At 50.7% G+C, this 18196-nt stretch overlaps 5 protein-coding genes across 5 annotated transcripts; 3 read left to right on the top strand and 2 right to left on the bottom strand.

Annotated features, from left to right (window-relative positions):
• Nucleotides 1–1958: 1958 nt before the first annotated feature.
• Nucleotides 1959–3255, top strand: PFICI_01514 (uncharacterized protein; the record flags this gene model as incomplete). Its single annotated transcript, XM_007830095.1, has 2 exons — nucleotides 1959–2011; nucleotides 2154–3255. 2 exons carry the CDS (start codon nucleotides 1959–1961, stop codon nucleotides 3253–3255), a joined length of 1155 nt encoding a protein of 384 aa, XP_007828286.1.
• Nucleotides 3256–4279: 1024 nt separating this feature from the next.
• On the bottom strand, nucleotides 4280–6166 carry PFICI_01513 (uncharacterized protein; the record flags this gene model as incomplete). The annotated part of the gene is made up of 1 exon (XM_007830094.1): nucleotides 4280–6166. One exon carries the CDS (start codon nucleotides 6164–6166, stop codon nucleotides 4280–4282), a length of 1887 nt encoding a protein of 628 aa, XP_007828285.1.
• Nucleotides 6167–10764: 4598 nt separating this feature from the next.
• PFICI_01512 (uncharacterized protein) lies at nucleotides 10765–12173 on the top strand (the record flags this gene model as incomplete). The annotated part of the gene is made up of 2 exons (XM_007830093.1): nucleotides 10765–11089; nucleotides 11149–12173. 2 exons carry the CDS (start codon nucleotides 10765–10767, stop codon nucleotides 12171–12173), a joined length of 1350 nt encoding a protein of 449 aa, XP_007828284.1.
• A 587-nt stretch (nucleotides 12174–12760) lies between these two features.
• On the top strand, nucleotides 12761–14728 carry PFICI_01511 (uncharacterized protein; the record flags this gene model as incomplete). Its single annotated transcript, XM_007830092.1, has 4 exons — nucleotides 12761–12867; nucleotides 12958–13788; nucleotides 13856–14488; nucleotides 14539–14728. The coding sequence occupies 4 exons, from the start codon at nucleotides 12761–12763 to the stop codon at nucleotides 14726–14728; spliced, it is 1761 nt and encodes a 586-aa protein (XP_007828283.1).
• Nucleotides 14729–15009: 281 nt separating this feature from the next.
• On the bottom strand, nucleotides 15010–17101 carry PFICI_01510 (uncharacterized protein; the record flags this gene model as incomplete). Its single annotated transcript, XM_007830091.1, has 6 exons — nucleotides 15010–15119; nucleotides 15174–15377; nucleotides 15429–15756; nucleotides 15805–16160; nucleotides 16223–16361; nucleotides 16418–17101. 6 exons carry the CDS (start codon nucleotides 17099–17101, stop codon nucleotides 15010–15012), a joined length of 1821 nt encoding a protein of 606 aa, XP_007828282.1.
• Nucleotides 17102–18196: the final 1095 nt, after the last annotated feature.

The following is an 18196-nucleotide window of genomic DNA, read 5'->3' as shown; positions in this document are numbered from 1 at the left end:
CTCTCTTGCCAATCAAAGCCTCCAGCCTTTCGCATGATACAAGATCTCCGCCGGAGCTCCATACTCCTATCAGCAAAGGCGATTTTCCATGTCCAGTTTGACAGTTTGGCATGCCGAAACAATTCGAAACCCCTTTGTTCCATGAGTTTTCCGTACTTTTTGTCCTCCCCCAGTTTCTTCAACAGCTGAAGCATTCGTTTGACAGCGCGTGGGACGGCAGAGGGGATTATGCATGGCTGTGTGGATGGATGGATGGGCTTCATCTCGAGTACTTTGCCAGGATCCGCATTGAAACAGCACGTGGTTGTTGAATAGAGGGCAAGGGGGAAGAATACCACCTCAGCCAGACCACACCCAGGGCCTCATGAAAGCTCGGCGGAATATTTTCATCGGACGAGAAACAAAATCTTGGTCTGATGCTGGCCTTGGGGATCTTCGATGCATTGTGCAAAGGTCTGTAGATCTGAGAGGATTCCGTCTGATGAAAAGTCATGATTACTCGCCCTGACTTTTTATGTTTCCGTACACTTGACGTGTTGAAAGCAAAAAACTGACGATGCACATGATCTATAGTTGAACGCTATGACTTGAGAAATGATTTCTTTCCCGTTTGCTATCGGCGATTTTGTAATGACAGCCGAGAGCTATAGCCAACCTTGGAACAGAGCGACGAGAACGTGCGCCCAACGGTCTTCGCCTTAGGAGGAATAAACCACCTGCGCCATGGGCATATCGTAAAAGCGTTTGGAACACTTTCTTTACAAGCCATCACAAACCGCATACACTACTGTAAGGTCCAGGCAATTAAACTAGTACACCACGGATCCCTTATCCTCTGCCCCTGTGCCTGGGGGCCAAGTGGATGTCAGAGACACACGAGGTAGTATTCGCACCGGGATTGACCAATGAACAGGAAGCCCAGGCCTGCCTAATACAAGCCACCCACTGACGAGAAGGCAGTAAATGCGCTGAAAAAAGCCCACCCATCCTCAGAGACTGCATGCACTTCGTCCATCCGAACCCTCAGAATCCCAGCACGCGCAGATCACCCGGGTTTCAGTACACCTTGGAATCGTGGTAGGCTGGGTTGTATGGTAGTACTATAGTAGTGTGGGTGTATTAGATCCAGGCACCCAAGAGAGCAAAAAACCAGCCCCCGAAACAGCATCGGTCCGTGCCTCCAATCCGGGAAGAGACGAAACGCGAGGGGATCCGTGAACATGGATGAGGGCCCACGGACCTGTCTAGTGTAATAACCTTAGTACAGAACAAGCTTCTCATCAATTGATTGTCTCCTCTCCCAGCTGGATTCTTTAATGACATGGCAACTAAACAGTACGTAGGTAGTAGAACCCGTAAACCCGTAAAACCCGTATTCATCCCGCGCCACCAACGATGGATGGATCATTGGATTAATTCAAGGTCACCCTCGTCCTTTTTTTACATACAGCAACTGGGATTCAATTATTTCTCAAAAGCCCCCCCGTTTGAGGTCTCGCAAGATCTTTCGATTTTCCTGCCAAGACTGCAAGCGTGGGAATGGGGCACCCCTCCTTGTGGGCTGTAGCACCCTAGTTCCACTACCGTATAGTTGACACGCCTGGCCAGGGATGGGGAAGGGGGGAGGGGACCACCGTTGAAAGCCGGGTCCTAGGTATTGTGTAGCTTGGCTTGGGAGAAGCTTGTCCATGTTTAAGGTTATTGGAAGCTAGGTATGTAGCTAGTCTCTCGATGGATTTCCCAACGCATGTATGTAATAATATGTAGAACATCCCGTCTTTCTTCCTTTGATAGAAGAACAGCCCATCGCCGTCATATTGTCGTTCGAGCATCGTTCGTCGTTGCGTTCACTCACTCACCACCAATTGTCGTCGGCTTCCCTCTTCGGCAATAGAATTACTCCTCTACCAGGCCAGTCTGTATATCACCCGGATCTTATATACACACACACACACACCATGCTCAAGGCAAAGCTCGCGTGCAAGAGAGCTTCGGCCCTCGCCGTCAAAACGTAAGTTTCCTTTGCTAGCACTTGAATCCCAAATCGGTCGATCAGTCAAACCATACGATTTGAACATCATCAATCGTAGATCAACACTCTTTCAGTAATACACCAGGAAAGCCAAAAACATGGAAAGCTAACAACGTGACAGTACCCGCAAGTCGGAAGACTCGGAAAATGTCCGCGTCTTTGTGGGAGAGGAGAGCCGCGAGTTCAACTTTTCCAAAAAGGAGCTGGCCTCGACGTCGCCGTACTTTGCCACACGTCTCGACGCCTCGGGGCTCAACTACCTGCAGCGCGACGCACAACTGAGCACGCTCTGGCTCGAGGACCTGTGTCCGGACATGTTTGAGCTTTTTGCGTACTGGGCAGACCAGCGGCACCGAAGCAGCAGTCATACCGGAGAAGGATCCTCCTCCTTCTTTGCCGGCTTTGAGCTCTTTATTGACGAGGCCCAGCTCCAAGACTGCTGCGAGGAGCTGCACTGGGACTTGGTCAACCTGCACCTCTTTGCCGCCCGCCTGGGCATCGATGCCCTCCAGGACGCCGCCATGGACGCCATCCAAGACATGTACCTATGTTGCGACTGGGACATAACACCGCAGCTCGTCAGCCGGGCATACAACCTCGATCACGAGCAAGACCAAGACCAAGACAACGACCAAGAAGAAGAAGAAGAAGAACAAGACGACGAGGCCGCCATGTACAGCTACCGCCTGCGCAAGTGGATCGTGGCCATGGTGGCCTGGACGCTCAACGGCTCGGGCGGGTGCGCCACGGACGCCGAGCAGGAGCGGGTGCGGTCCCTCTTTGCGCGGGCCCCGGCCCTGCGGCAGGACTACGACGCGCACATGGACAAGTCGTCGCGCAGCCGCGTGCGCCTGCAGTTCAAGAACCCGCAGCTCCGCCTCCCGAGCAACAGCCTGCGCAACGACGAGCGCCAGTTCGGCTTCCGCCAGTGCTCCTTTCACACGCACCGCTCCTCGGTCGGCCAGGGCCGCTGCCCGCACTCGCTCGCCGCCAGGAAGGAGGCTGCTGCTGCTGCCCACCGCCGGGTTCCCTCCTTGTCCTTTCTCGACTCGGATGTGGAGGAAGAGGAGCTTGAGTCTGATGCGGAACTGGCATCGTCTCCTTTGAACAACCGCCGCAGTATCGTCGGTCATCTCGAGCTCCCTCTCGGCAGCATCACGGACAAGGAACTCGTGGCCTCGCCAAGGACCATGATTTTTGACTTGTACCTGGACATTGACTAAGTCCTCCGACACATATATTTCATTTGATTCTTTTAAAAAAACACCACAGCTTTATATACCATGACGAGAAATGGGGCAAACCCTATCGTTGTCCAGACAACTTACTCCTTTCCTTGTATCTTTTTTTCTTTTCATTCCTGTTATATCATATACAATATTTCTCTGCATTAAACGGCATCATTCAAAGGAAAGGATAGGGTCCGGCGTTCTATTGCAATGTTACAATATACCCATGGGGTGCTACAAGGCGTTAAATATCAAGACCAAATTGAATTAAATTGAGACATCCAAAGTGTGTATTTTCAAGACTGTGAAGAAAAGGAAAAAACCAGTCCTTTTCCTATGCTCATCGTAAGTCCGAGGTCTGCGGTTTTCATGCCTCCTGCAGAATGTCGCACCAAGCCACACACATGGCCTGTTTTCAGAAGAAAGAGGATATCGCGGCAATATAAACTGAAACGAGCCAATTCGACCATTCATGTAACAAGGTATATTACTAGATAAAAAAATTCATGGGCATTACATGTTCAAGTCACAGTCAAACAAGACAAGATGGAATCTGGCACTCATGGTTTCTCGTCAATTATCTATGTAATGACCATCTATTTCACCAATCGCTTCATATGCTATCGCGTGCCTGTATGTATCATAAAATCGTTGATAAACAACTTTTCTTGGTCAAAAACCAATTAAACGCCGATTTATCCTAGCCATATTCTGGCATGCTGGTACGTTGTTTGAGATCGTGATTTGGTGCCCAGAACATAATCATCATTTACCATTCGTCGTCGTCATATCGTATCCGTATTCTCATACATCCCGTGAATCAAGGAAAATATGAATGAGTTATGCAAATATGCAAATGAAGGAAAATTAATAAGGTTATAGCCTTCCAGTCCAAGGATGCTTAATGCAATGGCTGAAAAAGGTGGTTGTTGTTATTGCAATTGTTGTTAAAAAAAAAAAAGTGAAGTCTTGAGCAAATAAAATTTCTCGGTTTGTAAAGCTGTGGCATTCGAGTGGCTCAGATGGACGGCGACTGAGACTTTTGGCGACTAGTTCTGTTTCTCAGGTCCTTGAGTCGTTGATCCAGGTAAGCCAAGCGTGATGATAGACCTGCCCGAGTTGGCGACGTCTCAGGGCTGGGCTCTCTGGTCTGATGCACAGTTGCAAATGGCTTTCGGAGAGCACCGAGGTTGAAATGAATGGGTTGTGTAAATCTGTTGGGAAAAGAGTGACTCGCGTGAGGGAATGAAAATGGAGAGCCCAGACGGGCGGGTATTGATGCTGGCACTGCGGGCTCGTGCAAGCTGCTTGTGGTGGATGGGGGGAAAATCCCAGTGGTCGATGTTCGAGGAACGAAGAGTTTGTCATTCTCGCGAGAATCTGTCGAGCTGAACTGAGTGCCTGCAGAGGTATTCGGAGATGAATCTGTCGTCTTTGCTGGCGGATCCCACACGACTGAGGCCAGACTTGGACGGCGCTTACGAGGCTTGCCCGAGTTCTTATTCGATCTTCGTTTTTGCGTGCCAGATCTGGTCAGGCGGGCAGGCGACTTGAGGAAATTTGGTGGTCCAACAGTCAGGGATTGGCGACGCGGCTCAATGCCCTCGGTGAGTGTCGACGACGAGCTGGGGCCGTAGCTTTTAGCAAACGGAGAGCCTAGTCGCATGCGGCTCGCCTGTGAGCTGCTGTCCACGAAAGGATCGCTTTCCACCTGGTCGGCGGTCTTCAGACCATGCGTCCGGGGCAATGATGGTTGAGATGTATTCTGCGACTCGCGAACAGACCTCGTCAAGCGCGCCATTGGACCTTCTGGATGCATGGTTTCCGAGGTGCTCAATGCCAAGGACATGCCCATCTCTTGGGCGGAGAACACCGAAGGAGATCGTAGTGGCGTCGATCTCCGGTTCCATCGCCTGTGGGCTGCCTTAGTAAATGGGGCAGGGCTTTGTGCCGTGTTCGAGGCAGCAGGGGCCGCTCGCAGTTTGCACAGCTCGCGCAGGTGGGCGCGGGTAGCTGCGCACGTATGAGGCCACTCGATATAAGGCCTAGCAGACTCGGCTGTCGGAGTACTGCTGCCACTTTTATTGCTATCAAGCATTTGCTTGGAACCTTTCCAGCTGCGCTTTGCTTCGCGAGCTACGCGGGCGCAGACGCCATTTGGCGGAATGCAGCTCTTGCCCATGTTGACGGGCGTCACTGTGGAGTCTGACAGGTACAACATGTACGTCGACCACAGGTGCGAGCTCATTGCCCGGGTCCACGGAGCTTTTCTAGGTGCCCTGCTGGAGCTCAGGCCGTTATTGTCATTGCCATGCCAGTCAGCAAAGTTAAAATAGCCTTTATCGACATCGGGGCTAATACAATCGCCATCTTCTGAAGGTTGTGAAAAGTGGCTGAATAGCGACGAGCTTGTTTGCGTTGAAAAGGCCGTGGAAGGTCTGCTAGACTCATACTCGGGACTGGATTCAAGATCCGAATCGCTCCATGATGAGTCGATTGACCAATTGGGGAATTTGGCTGACGCTTTATACGATGGAGCAAGGTCCACAGTGGGCGTTTGGGGCCTTGATACTGACGATACTCCGATGCGCGTGCTAATAGGACAGGGATCCCTCAAGCTGTTGTCGTCGTTGTCGCCATGTTGCAAATGTATCGCGGGCAGATAATCGACCATGTGTTCATCAGGAGTCGCAAATGCGGTTGCAGAATCCGACGTCTCTATACTAGGAAGGGGTGTGTCGGCGGTCACGGCGGTCACGGCGGTCGCATCCGTGACAAACTCGTGGTGACTCGCAGCGCGCAATTGGGACGAAGCGTTGCGCTTCCTTAGTCTGAGGCGCGGCCTTGGGTAGGATAGAAGTTCTTCGTCTCCGCCGGCGTTGGCAGGTTCCGGAGTTCTGGGCATTTTGGATTCATCGCGGAAAGTTCCGGGAAGGGTCGTCGCCCGCAATCGAAATGAAGACATCTTTGTCGCAAAAGTCGTCGCAGTAGTAGCTGGTGTGGGCTGGGGGTGATGGGAGAAAGAGGAAGAAAGTCGCGCGCGCGGGCGCGTTGTGTCCTGCGACTGTGTGTTGTTGTCGCTTGACGATGCCGACCGTCAACAACACCAACGGTCGACGAGATTTGATGGCAGGTGCAGCGCTATAAGCGCAAGCTCCTGTCACAACGGGTAGGGCGAATCAATCGGCGTCGTGGTGGTCGTGCGCAAAACAATCATGGATGGCGATGACAGAAGTTACTCAAAGCACAACGTGCACAAAAAGGTACCGATGATCGAGGGATCGTAGCGGGGAGACCCCCGGATTTAGGGCCCTGAATGTCTGGGAGGAATTCGGGTGGCTGGTCCAGGGCTGATACTTTTTGTAACGGGGACGAAGATTCTTGGCGGGCGTCCGGGAGCAATAGTAGTAGAGTGTGGACGTGCACACACAGCCAACTTTCTCAACTGCCTGTTACAGTAGTATGCTGTGTCTTATTCTTTTTCTTATTTTTTTTTTCTGTCACAGTATCTTTGCAATTAGATACTGAGAAGCTGGCGGGGCAAACAAAAGAGAAAGATTTTGACGAGGAAAATCTCAAACAAATCAAAAGAGTAAAAAAAAAAATAGTCATAAAAGGTCGTAATTCTTGAGTCGTTGGTTGAGGGCAATAAAGAAATCGGGAAGGTAGTCGGGTATTGAGGGGACGGGCGGACTGCATTAATGCAGGTTTGGGTGGCTAGAGCATATAGCACATACTAATTAGGTACTGTAGGTTCCCGCTGTACGGTATGCAGTAGTAAGATGCCGCCGTTCTAGTACCTTTCAGTATGATGATGCAGTTTGTTGTTGCTGCTGCTCGCTATATGCCCGCCACCGCCGCCAAACATTACCAAGGCCGGATGGGGATTGGGAATGAACGACTAGGTAGAGTCTGGATATGTTGCGAATGTAGAATAAAAGATGGAAAAGACGGAGGCGGGGGAGCAGGGCGAGAGAGAGATAGATAATGTAGGACCTAGGGTAGGTAGACAGGCCAGCAGACGGGGAGACAAGAGGGACTAAAAGTGGGTAATAGTGTAGCGCGGTGGAGTTGGTTGTTCACGGGCATGTGGCCAGGGTACGAGCAGAACGCGCGCGAGATAGAGAGAGAGAGGTCGAGAGAGATCCAGAAGACCTCTGTCCTGTTTGGTCTGTCTAGTTCCAGCCCAAAGCTTTTACTGTACCGTACCAAACAGAAGCCAAGTGGCGTGCTATGCTTGGGGGATTACATGCGCATCTATAGGCAAAGATTGTGTTTGGCTGCTTCGATACCCAAGCTTGCAATGGCAGGTAAACGTAGTAGGCAAGCAATATATGATGGTATACATATTGTAGGTAGGTACATACCTACTAGTACATGTATCAAGTCAAGCACTGGACCGTAATGCCCGATACTGGAGACTGAATATGTAATTGGCGTATCGTGAGTTTGGCTCCACTGCAGAGACGAGCCATCAATTGGATTGCCCGAATGTACGAGGTCCCGTCTCTTGGTAGACGAAGGAAGCGTGGGAGGGCATTGGGGGTTGGTGGTGTTTTGGATTGGGCTTGGGCTGGCGCAGGATCCTTCCAAACGACAGACAGCGGCGGCTGTGAACTGAGAGATAGATACTCGACTGCATGTAGGTAGTAGATACTACCGTACGTGCTACACTAGTAAAAATAAAAGCATGATCTAGGTATGCAACCGGCTTCGCGATGACAGGAGCAGTGGGGACGAGAACGTTGAGATTCATGGGTGCCTGTCCTAGCAGGCCGCACTCTAGTGTGACATGGCTGGCTTGCAAGCTCTGCGACGACTATCGCATGCGCTCATGCACGACGGCTGCAGCTTGTGGCCAACAACGACGAACACAGCAGAGCGCATATGCATTGATCGGCGGGCATAGTTTGGGGGAACCGAGCAGCGAACCAGAAAATGGCTGTACTTACGCGTCTGAAGAAGAACGCGGGAATTCACTGGCCGGAAAACACCACCCCCAGAGTGGACGCGGGCAGAACGAAATGGAATGGCTACGGTTGTTCAGCTAGTTTTCTTGTTGCCCGCTTCAAATCCCGCGAGTTTGGAGTACTCTGCGGCACAGCGCGCTCCCAGCGTGAAACTACGAACGCGCGTGTTGTGAAAATACGTTCAGAAAGTATGGGATAGGTGGAGTCATGGACGGCAATGTGCGAAAGCAAAAATCCAAAGCAACTGACTGGCGTCAAGCCTCTAAAGTAGTAGTTCTGGACCTAACAATTTGCGGTGAACGGGATTGACTGGAGCAAATCTAGTCGCTCAGGGTACGTATATAGTAGCAAGTGCGAGGTGACGGGCAGCACTTGAGTGTTTAGTCAAATGTGACGATGTGACAATGTGACCCTGACGCGACCCTTTCCGCAGCGTGCTTGGCTGGCTAGCCATGGCAATTGCCGTGCCTGAACCCTGAAAAGGCCCAGGAAAGACCTGGCAAACAAGACCGCCTTCAAGCCGTCAGTTGCTCGGCTGACAAAACGAGCTTGACGAGAGGCTGAAGGTTACGAGAAATGGGATCTCTTTGCCGCCGTCAAAGGTCTTCGGGTCGATGCGTCAGGCCGCGCTCGAACCTAGCGGCAACAAGGCCCCAACAGCCCCTCCCAAATGAACTGAACCTGACCCATCATACTGGACAGAGGTATGGAAGCGTCCCAGCACCAGCATAGTCGAGGTCGAAGTCGTCTATCGTGCTACGTAAATCGTACTACGTACTCTGTACTGCCAGCCTCATTTCTCTATTTTGCCTACCTTGGGTCTACCAAATCCAGGCGAGAAGAGAAATGTAACGTGGGACTTGTGTGTGTGTGCGTGCAAATCGAGTAAGGGCATATCATAACCATAGATGGGTAAGAGAAGAGAAGAAAAAAACCACGAACGGCAAGACTCATGTTGTGACAAAGGTGGTTGTGATTGGAGGGAGACGCGAAAAGAACGCGGACGAGACGCGTAAAGTGTTTTTGCTCCACCATGTGACAGCCAATCATGTCGGGCATTCGCTGATCACAGCTCTGGTCACGTATCCACCTCTTCACCTCGTCAAAACTTGGCCATACCCTGATCGTACAACCTGTCAAGGGTGAGTACAGAGAATCATCAATCTTCAGTCTAACCCTTCCCTAGTCTTGTGCTGATGATCCATCGCCTGGTCAAAAAGTGTGGGCAGACTCATCAAGCTGGTGTCTTCAAATTGCCCAAGAACATACAATACATCCAAGGTGGCAAGCAATATATCTTTCCGTGGGCCTTTTGTGTTCTCTTATCCACATGAGACTCCACCCGTCTATAGGGCGAGTATACGATGAATCATGTACGCGCTCTCAGCAACACTGAGGCCTTGGCTCACCGTTTTTCTCAATCCTGGCAACCTCGGTCTCAGAGACCTTGCAGCCGCCCTGGCGATGTGTAGAAAGGCCGCCGGCGCCCCTTGCAATCTCAACCATGCCTGTCAGGCACACCTGACGATCTAGTATGACCTCGCATCTAAGCTACGAGAACTTCATCCCATAAAAGGGAATAGACCATCGATGGGTGGTTATAGTCCCTCGATCCTTTGAACCAAGGCACATCCCAACCCGTGTTAGTTTCATTGTCAGCAAGAGGGTAGCCCAACCACTTACAGGCCGCTGGCTGGCATTCCAGCCGATACCAATACCTACATTGGGTGGGACATGACACGGGCTTTTCAGGTGATGCTCTTCTCGTACCACGCGGTCGGTATCTCCCAACCTTCCATCTAGCCCTCAAGCCCTGTGCTAGCCTCGTGCTGGATTACTCGGCTTATGTTGCTTCACGGATCCAGTGCGATGAGATGCACGGCATCCTTGGATTCGATGTGCTATCGCCGTTGACCAACCGGGGAAACCCGAACGTTTTGCAGTGATTCATGCTTATTGGCCTGACCGAAACAGTAATTGATCTCGTTATTGTATACATGATTTTGGATGTTATGGTATGATATCCATTGGTTTCTTGCCCAAATAGTTGTCTGTACAACTTGGGACTTTACTGGCGAACAAGAATATAATATTCAAAGTACCGCAGGATCTTGGTATGATTATTCGACTGGTGGTGGGGACGATGGCTGCTGCCGCCGAAAGATGAAAGCGAGGTTGTTCGAGAGACATCAAAAAGAGGGTTGCGGCCCCATCTTGGACACGTTGCCGCTCCTCTGGGGAATGGTCAGGAAGAACTTTCACTCTCTATTCAGACGTGGGAAAGCTTGGTACTCTGGCCGTATCTGTTGATCAGCCGTCGTATTGATGAGTTTGAGACATTTGTGTAGCCACGCCTCAGCCATGAAAAGCAAGCGTTTTTCAAGGGCGCATCAAGACATTCCAAACCTTAGTATCCCCCCTTTTCTTAATAATGAGCTGTGGCTTTGTCCCGAATCATTCACGGCTCAATTGCCATGACCTTTTTTTCCCCCATCATGACAGCCCCGCCATTATACGGACAAATGCTACAACAATGATCAGTTCTACCCGAGTCTCTAGCCTGTTGAAGATCCTGGTGGCTTTTGTAATCTTCATTTGGTCTCTATGGTACTTTGAATTCGCGACGCCGGATTATAGGAAAGTTGTTGGACATTTCAAGAGTGAAAAGGCGGATCATCTCGATCATTATCTGCAGCACGAAGTTGGCGCTCCCTTCGATGGCGAGGCAATTGCAGCCCTATGCGCCAATAGAACATGGACCAAGGGCCTCATCTTCCATTGCGATGCAGTCCCAGGAGGGATCGGCGAAGTGAGGAATGCTCACCTCAATTGCATTCGATTTGCAATGGAGGCTGGCGGTGAGTTTCTGGGGACAATCGTGTACGGAGATCGTCGAGCTGACCTCGTCCATGTAAAGCGGAATTGATCCTGCCCGAGGTCGTCAAACGCAACGAAAAGGATATTTCCATCACCATACCCCCTTCGAAAGGGACTCCAAGAAGCATTCCGCTCGACTACTACTACGACAGACAACACTTGAACCAGACACTTTCACGCTTTTGTCCACAGATGACACTCATACAATCTATTGATGAGCTATACAATACCCCAATGGGTAATCCTGTCACAATATCAGTCGCGAATGTTGGTATGGACATGGTGAACGGATCCATGATGAAGTCCCCAGAGACATGGAGGGAGAAGTATCAACAATTTGTTGATACTAAATCCGACGCCAAGATCCGAACCTGGCCATTTCGAGTTATTCTTTCTGTAGACACCTACGTCTGGCCTACCGCATATGATTCGCCTGGGTTTGTCAGCAGCTTCGGCCGCATACTTCGCTTCCGCGAAGACGCAAGGATTCTGTCTGCATCGGCGGTTTCTGCCATGCAGCAGCACGCATTGAAACCGCAAGAGGGACAACCACCAGAGTATCAGGGAATGCAGGGATTTGTGGGAGTGCATCTCAGAACCGAGAAGGACATATGGAATACTGAGTTCCCACCATATGAGGAGCAAGCAGCATACTATTTAGACTTTATCACCAAGTCGCCCTATCGGCTCGCTTACTTGGCTACGGGGGACACGACGGGGAATGTTACTGCTTTCAAAGAAAAGGCGCGCGGCATGAACGTAACTGTTTTTACAAAGAACGATCTTCTGGATCTGCAGGAGCGAGACTATCTCGCCAGCCTCTCCTGGGATCAGCAGGCACTGATAGACTATGAGGTGCTCCTGAGGGCCGACTTAACGGCCGGCATCAGCGCGAGCAGTTTCACGTGGAATGTGGCCCTCCGGAGAGCGGCGGCGGCAGGTTACGTAGGAGGGGAACCGCCAGCGTCGAATGTTGCCGAGCACGTCCGCTGGTGGGACGGCACGTCGTTGATCGTGGGTAACGATGACAAAAACATGGATATGCAAATGGGCATATGGCCCTAAGTTCGTAGCTTTCTAATTTGAGTTGTGTCAACCAAACTGTCGATGAGAAAAATTTTGGGCGCTTTTCCGAGCTTGACGTCGTATCATTTGAACTTTATCTTCGAAGATCGTAAGTGATGCATGCTTGACACGGCGGGGAGGGAGCTTATCTGTATAAGCTCTGAATAGACTCATTGCATCTAAGGAGCCGCTGGTAGCACTTGCGGTCACTGATTGTTGAGTAGCGCAGCAACAAATTTTAATCAACTGGAGAACTTGACTTTATTAAGTCGTGGTTCTCCTCCTCTCGAAAGGCAAAATAGATTAATAATGAGGAATATGCAAAAGAATAGAAGGGCAATTGCCACTATCAAAACGCGACAGTTGCCGTGTTACTCGTCCACTCAAAGCTTCCAGGAGGGGGGCACATATGACGCAGCTCCACCTGGCCTGCAGCTCAACTTCCCACTCAGCTGCTGCCCGCATTTTCAAATTCCTCCTTCATGAACAAGCTGCACTCCCGATTTTGGCAACTCCGTCGACTCCAGGCAGCTATCTTGTGTCCCGCACTCTCTCGCGGCCGTCTTGCTTCATATTCATCACCCAGAATGGCGTCCGGAACAGACATCATCACTTTGGATAATTTCCAGGCTAGAATGCCGAAATGGGAACCTCAACTCGCCAGCCACCTCTATGCCTTGGTAGATATGGGAAGGTGAGCTTTACGTTTGGTGATAGCTGCCGCGATTCCCGAGCTAGAACATTACCCTACTTCTTTTGGGGCTCTCATTCTGACCTCCTGCAGTAACGGTATACGATTCTCCGTGTCTGACCTATCACCACCGCACGCACGCCTTTTGAAATGCTTGTATCGCGAGCGTGCTGCCATCTCTCTGTTTGATGCACTCAACTCATCATCATCATCATCATCCGGTGGAGCTCTACTCTTCCCGGCAGAGACAATCAGCCAGGTTTCGAATACTCTAGCCCGCTTCAAATCCATTGCACTTGGATATGGTGTACCGCCAGAGAATATTTCCATCTTTGCAACGGAAGCGATGCGAAAGGCTGAAAATGCTGGCACCATGCTAGATGCCATCTTTAAAGCATCCGGACTTGGAGTACAGATACTTGCTCCCGAGGTCGAGACCCTCTTTGGAGCCATGGGAGCTCGAAGCAGCTTCTCTGAAGTTAATGGCCTGTTCCTGGATCTCGGCGGTGGCTCTGTTCAAATGTCTTACATGAACTCAGCCATGGAAGGCTATGAGACTCTCGCATCTCAGACTGGCAAGAGTCTCCCTTTTGGTGCCGCGAGGCTAATCAAAATCCTCGGTGGTGACGCAAATGTGCAAGCGACGGCAAAGAACGAACTCGAGTCCGGCCTAGAGGTCGCTTTTTCCAAGCTGAAGCAGCAATTTGCTGAACTCAGAACGCTTTGCGAGAGTCCAAATCTCGGCGGGATCGATGTCTACCTCTGTGGTGGAGGCTTCCGTGGCTACGGCAGCATGTTGATGCATAATGATCCTATTCAGCCTTACCCGATCCCAGCCATTGGATCCTATACTGTATCAGGGCAATTCTTCAAGGAAACCACTGCTATGCGCCTTGTGAATGAGGAATATGAAGGCAAAATCTAGTAAGCATTGATGAGAGCCTTTTGTTATAGTTTCTTGTGTCTTGTCGACTGACTCGGAGCTTCACAGTGGTATGTCAACTCGGCGACGCCAGCAATTTCCTGCCATCACTACAGTAGTCGATGCATTGATTACTGCTGTGCCAAATATCCGTACTGTGACATTCTGTGCCGGTGGTAACAGAGAAGGAGCTTTACTTATGAAGCTACCGCGGAACATCAGGGAAACGAAACCACTCACTCTCCTCCATCAGCCAGACGATGAGACAAAAGACGATGTCATGTCATCTGTCATCACGACCATTCTTTCCGCTGCACCTACAGGTTTCGACTTTTCAAAGATCACCACAGTCTTCACCTTGGGGCTTGGGCGACTCTTTGTAGGCAAAATTTGGTCTCACCTCGGCGAGCCCAGCGAGGCCAATGCAGCATATGAGCTTCATCGCACTGTCACCCGCGATCCGAGCACGCCAGGATTGACTCATCTCGCCAGGGCTGTTCTCGGTCTGACTACTTGTGCTCGATGGGGCTCCACTCTAGGTCCGATTGACCAGCAACTGCACATTGGACTCCGGAAGCTTGCTGCACACGACTCACCCGAGGCAAACTTTTGGGCTGATTATTTTGGTGTTGTGGCCTCGGTCCTGACCACTGTATGCCCTGCCGAACCCAAAGCGATAGACGAACTCGACAAGCTCATCAGGTTTGTTCCAGCCCTTGCTCATCTTTGTAATCGTATTGATGTGAGCACAGATTTTCCGCCAAAATCGTCGATGGCAAGAAGAAACCTCAGATAGAGTTGACGATTTTTGTTGCCGACCAGATAGCCGACTTGCTCGAGCGAAACGAGATTGGCGAAGCATTCAAAAGCGTCGCAAAACACAAGAAAGAGCCATGGACGGTCGGAAGAAAGGTCAAAGCGACCGTTGTGAGAATGTCGTGATTCATGGCATAGATTCTAGTCTACTCGGGCTGCCAAATCCCCCCCCAGATTATCCGCGATACCAACAAGTTCCAACCCTAGCAATCATTCTTGCCGATTCCATTTGAAAAGACGATGAGTGAAGAGTGGGTATCATATGGACTCCGAACGCCTTGACAAATAATGCAATACTGCCTTCCGGCATGGACACCGACCCCCCAAATACATCAGACACGCAAGTTTGACCCCAAACATTGGAAAAACACTCTCTTAACCTCGTCCGATCTCATCAGTTCATCTAACTACCTTGATGTCTTTTGGCGTTTCGCGGAATGGCCCTTTTTGGTGGTTTTGGGGCGCAAGACCGAGAGGAGCACGTTCAATTGGTTGAGCTTCGGGTCGAGGCTGTCGACTGAAAGTGGTGTCAGCAGTCTGGTTGTTTAAAAGAAATTGCGATAATACTCACTATACTCATCCCGGCGAGCCTCGACCTGTTTCAGCACGGCGTTCATACGTTCCTTCACGCGGCATTGATGTTCTCCCTGGCGGCTATCCACTTTGAAAGCGAGTTCCTTCTTGCCGAATGACGCCTCGCAAATCACAACCAACGCAGAGAACAACTTCTTTGAGATATTCCGCAGCTGATGGGCGCTTCGATAGTATGCATGATCTGGAAACAGTCAGTTGTTGTGATCGCATGTGTCAATAGTGGGTAACTAACTTGGCGGCATGGTGTTTACTGATACGGTCTTGCCAAACAGGTCGTAATACATCAGGATGAGTTGCAGCACGGCTGCCCAGACGGCCATTTGATCGTCGTCCTGCAAGGCATCCTTTTGCTTGGGGTTGACAAGAGACTTTTCCAAGAGGGCAAAGACATCTTGTTCGAGTCGCCTCAACTCGAACTTGGCCAGGTTTCTCAATCCGGTTTGCAACAATTTACCAAGTACATGCATGGGTCCACCAGACTCGTACTGGTACACAAACTCTTTCTGACTCCAGATCTTGTACAAGCATCGCATTTCGTGAATCTTGTTCAGAAGGTCACACTACAAAAGATAAGTATTGGCTTGAGAGACGGGCGCTGACGTACTCACCTTGGGCAGGGCCACGTGCTTTCCGGGCGCACGTATTGGCGTGTGCGTGTACTCGAGGACAAAGTTGTCTAGAGTGGACTGGAAGTCGGTACTTCCTATGTTGACCATGTGTTGTTGTGCCCATTGACGCAAATCGACATAGTTCGGTTGATGGTCAATGTGCAGGTTACAGTTGCTGGCATCGAATTCTTGTCCAGGTACCAGGCTACTGGCCTTCATTACGACATGCAAGCGCAGAGGGTTCTGCGGTATGCTGTCGTTCATGGCCGGCCGGAAGTATACATTGAGCGTTCCGACTTTATCACCAGGCGCCGGTCGGCTCGCAATGAGCGATGGGAAACGACCCGTGTCTGTCTCTGCTTGCTGTTAGATTCGACGAAGAAGCTTTCGACATTGTTTGGACATATGATGGACGTACTTGCAATCTGGGGAAATAAGAGTTGGCTTTCCGCGAATGGATTACGGAAGCAGATGTGGCGCCCCAGGATGGAACCAGAACCGCACTTGTACTTTGGTGCTTTCTCGGTACATTTGCCGCAGACATCCTTCTCGTCACACTAGCAACATGTCAGCCATCTGTCTTTGTATATATTGGTTGTGATGAAGGCAATACCTTGACCTTACGGACTCGGCAGCAAACGCATGCTCCTACCGCTCGCACCTCTGCCACCTCGTCTCCATTCTTGAGGGGACCGTTGCGCTTCCCGCGAGCTAGGTAGGGATTGTTCAACTGACTTCCGTCACTGCTGGACCTTGGACTCGAGGGTGGAGACAGCAATGTGCTCTCGGAGTTGTAGCCATTGATGCTTGCTCCGGCCGAGTGTGCATTGTTGACTGAGATATGAAGATGATAGGCCGAGTTGTTCTTGGGCCGGAGTTCCCGCTGTTGGGGAAAGGTATACCCGTCATCAGTCTTCTTGGCTTCCTTGAGCTGACTCCTGTACTGAGAGTAGTCCTCCTTCTCCCGTGGAGGAGAGGTGGCGCCGTCTTTTTCTGATGGCGGTGGAGTCGTGCCGGAGGTGAGTCCAGGCATGGAGGGACTGTCAGACTTGGATCTAGATGGTGCGTTGATGACTTGGTCTTCCCTCCACAAAGTCCAGTCGAAAAAGTCATCAAAGAGGCTCTCATCACCAGGCTCACTGACTTCGGGAGAAGAATGAAAGGGAGAATGGGGCAGGTAGAAATCGGCGGCACCGGGATTCTGGAGGAACCGGGGACGGGGCTTTTGTACTTCTTGGATGACCAGCTTGATACCCTCGACAAACTGGGGTGTCTCCCGGGAGTGATCCATTTGCATGGCGCGTGCGTATAAGTCACCGGTCATATGTAGGTACCTTGTCTGTCTAACCCAAGTATAACCGAATCAGCAGACGTCAGGCACAGACAGAGCGGGTCTCTTGTTTTCTGAGTGGGGTGTGATATTTGTTCGATAAACTGTTTTTCTTTTGGGTGAAGGACAAATAATGAAGAATACACGGTTTGTGATACTGGACCTTTGGAAGATGTAAAGACCCCATGGTCCTCATCCGCGAACACCTCTTCAAGAGGCGTATATCGAACTTTGCTCTCATTGGCGAGTTGTACATGGAGCTAGTAGGCCATTGACGAATAGAATCCCCTGTAGTCACCGAGAATGGGATGCCAGAAGCTCGCTCACTTTGACTGGCCGCTCGTCACCTGACCCGGCCAGTTGCTGAGGCCCGGCTCTAGAGCGCAAACAATTTTTTTTTTGGGGGCCATTGGCTCCAAGACGCCTTCGAATCACCATCTAGTCGGGCGCAAGGCTGTAATTTCAAGCTTCGACGAGGCTATAGAAGCAATAGAGAACTAAGCAAATCATTTTTTACTATAGCATACCGTGAAACAATGATTCCGATGTTCTGACCCAAAGAGGAAATTGTGGTCGATGGCCCATCGGGGTGCCTGCAGGGCGCAACTACAAGGTTGCAAGCCATCACTTTTCCATCTGGGAACTCTTAGCGGCAAAGGAGCTGAGACCTGACCACTCACCACCAATAACGTCGGCGTCTTTTCCTCGGGCATCGATGAACGTTCAACCTGCATACGTCCCATACACCTGATACATTACATATTGACGAGCCAGACCCTTCTCTTTTCTACTTTTCATAATACTTCTGCCTTTCGGAGCACCTGCTTCGTCCTTGTTTCGCTAAGAAAGACGCATGTGTGATGAGGAGGGGTGTTCATCTAGGAGGGAGGGACTTGATATGTCGACGCCAGTGGGCCGTTTATAGTACATACGTCCAAACAAGATAGGGCAACCTACATTACCTACCTACCTACATACATACATACCTACATACCCTTTACGAGATCTCGCGTCACCTCGAAAAGTAGCCCGCTGACCGACTGCCACCGCACACCTCTCTGT

This window comes from Pestalotiopsis fici (assembly GCF_000516985.1).
Source record: "Pestalotiopsis fici W106-1 unplaced genomic scaffold PFICI_Scf_1, whole genome shotgun sequence".
In the NCBI taxonomy this organism is placed as follows: Eukaryota; Fungi; Ascomycota; class Sordariomycetes; order Amphisphaeriales; family Sporocadaceae; genus Pestalotiopsis; species Pestalotiopsis fici.
Note: the sequence above shows the minus strand (reverse complement) of the source record. Positions and strands in the feature narration are given on the sequence as shown.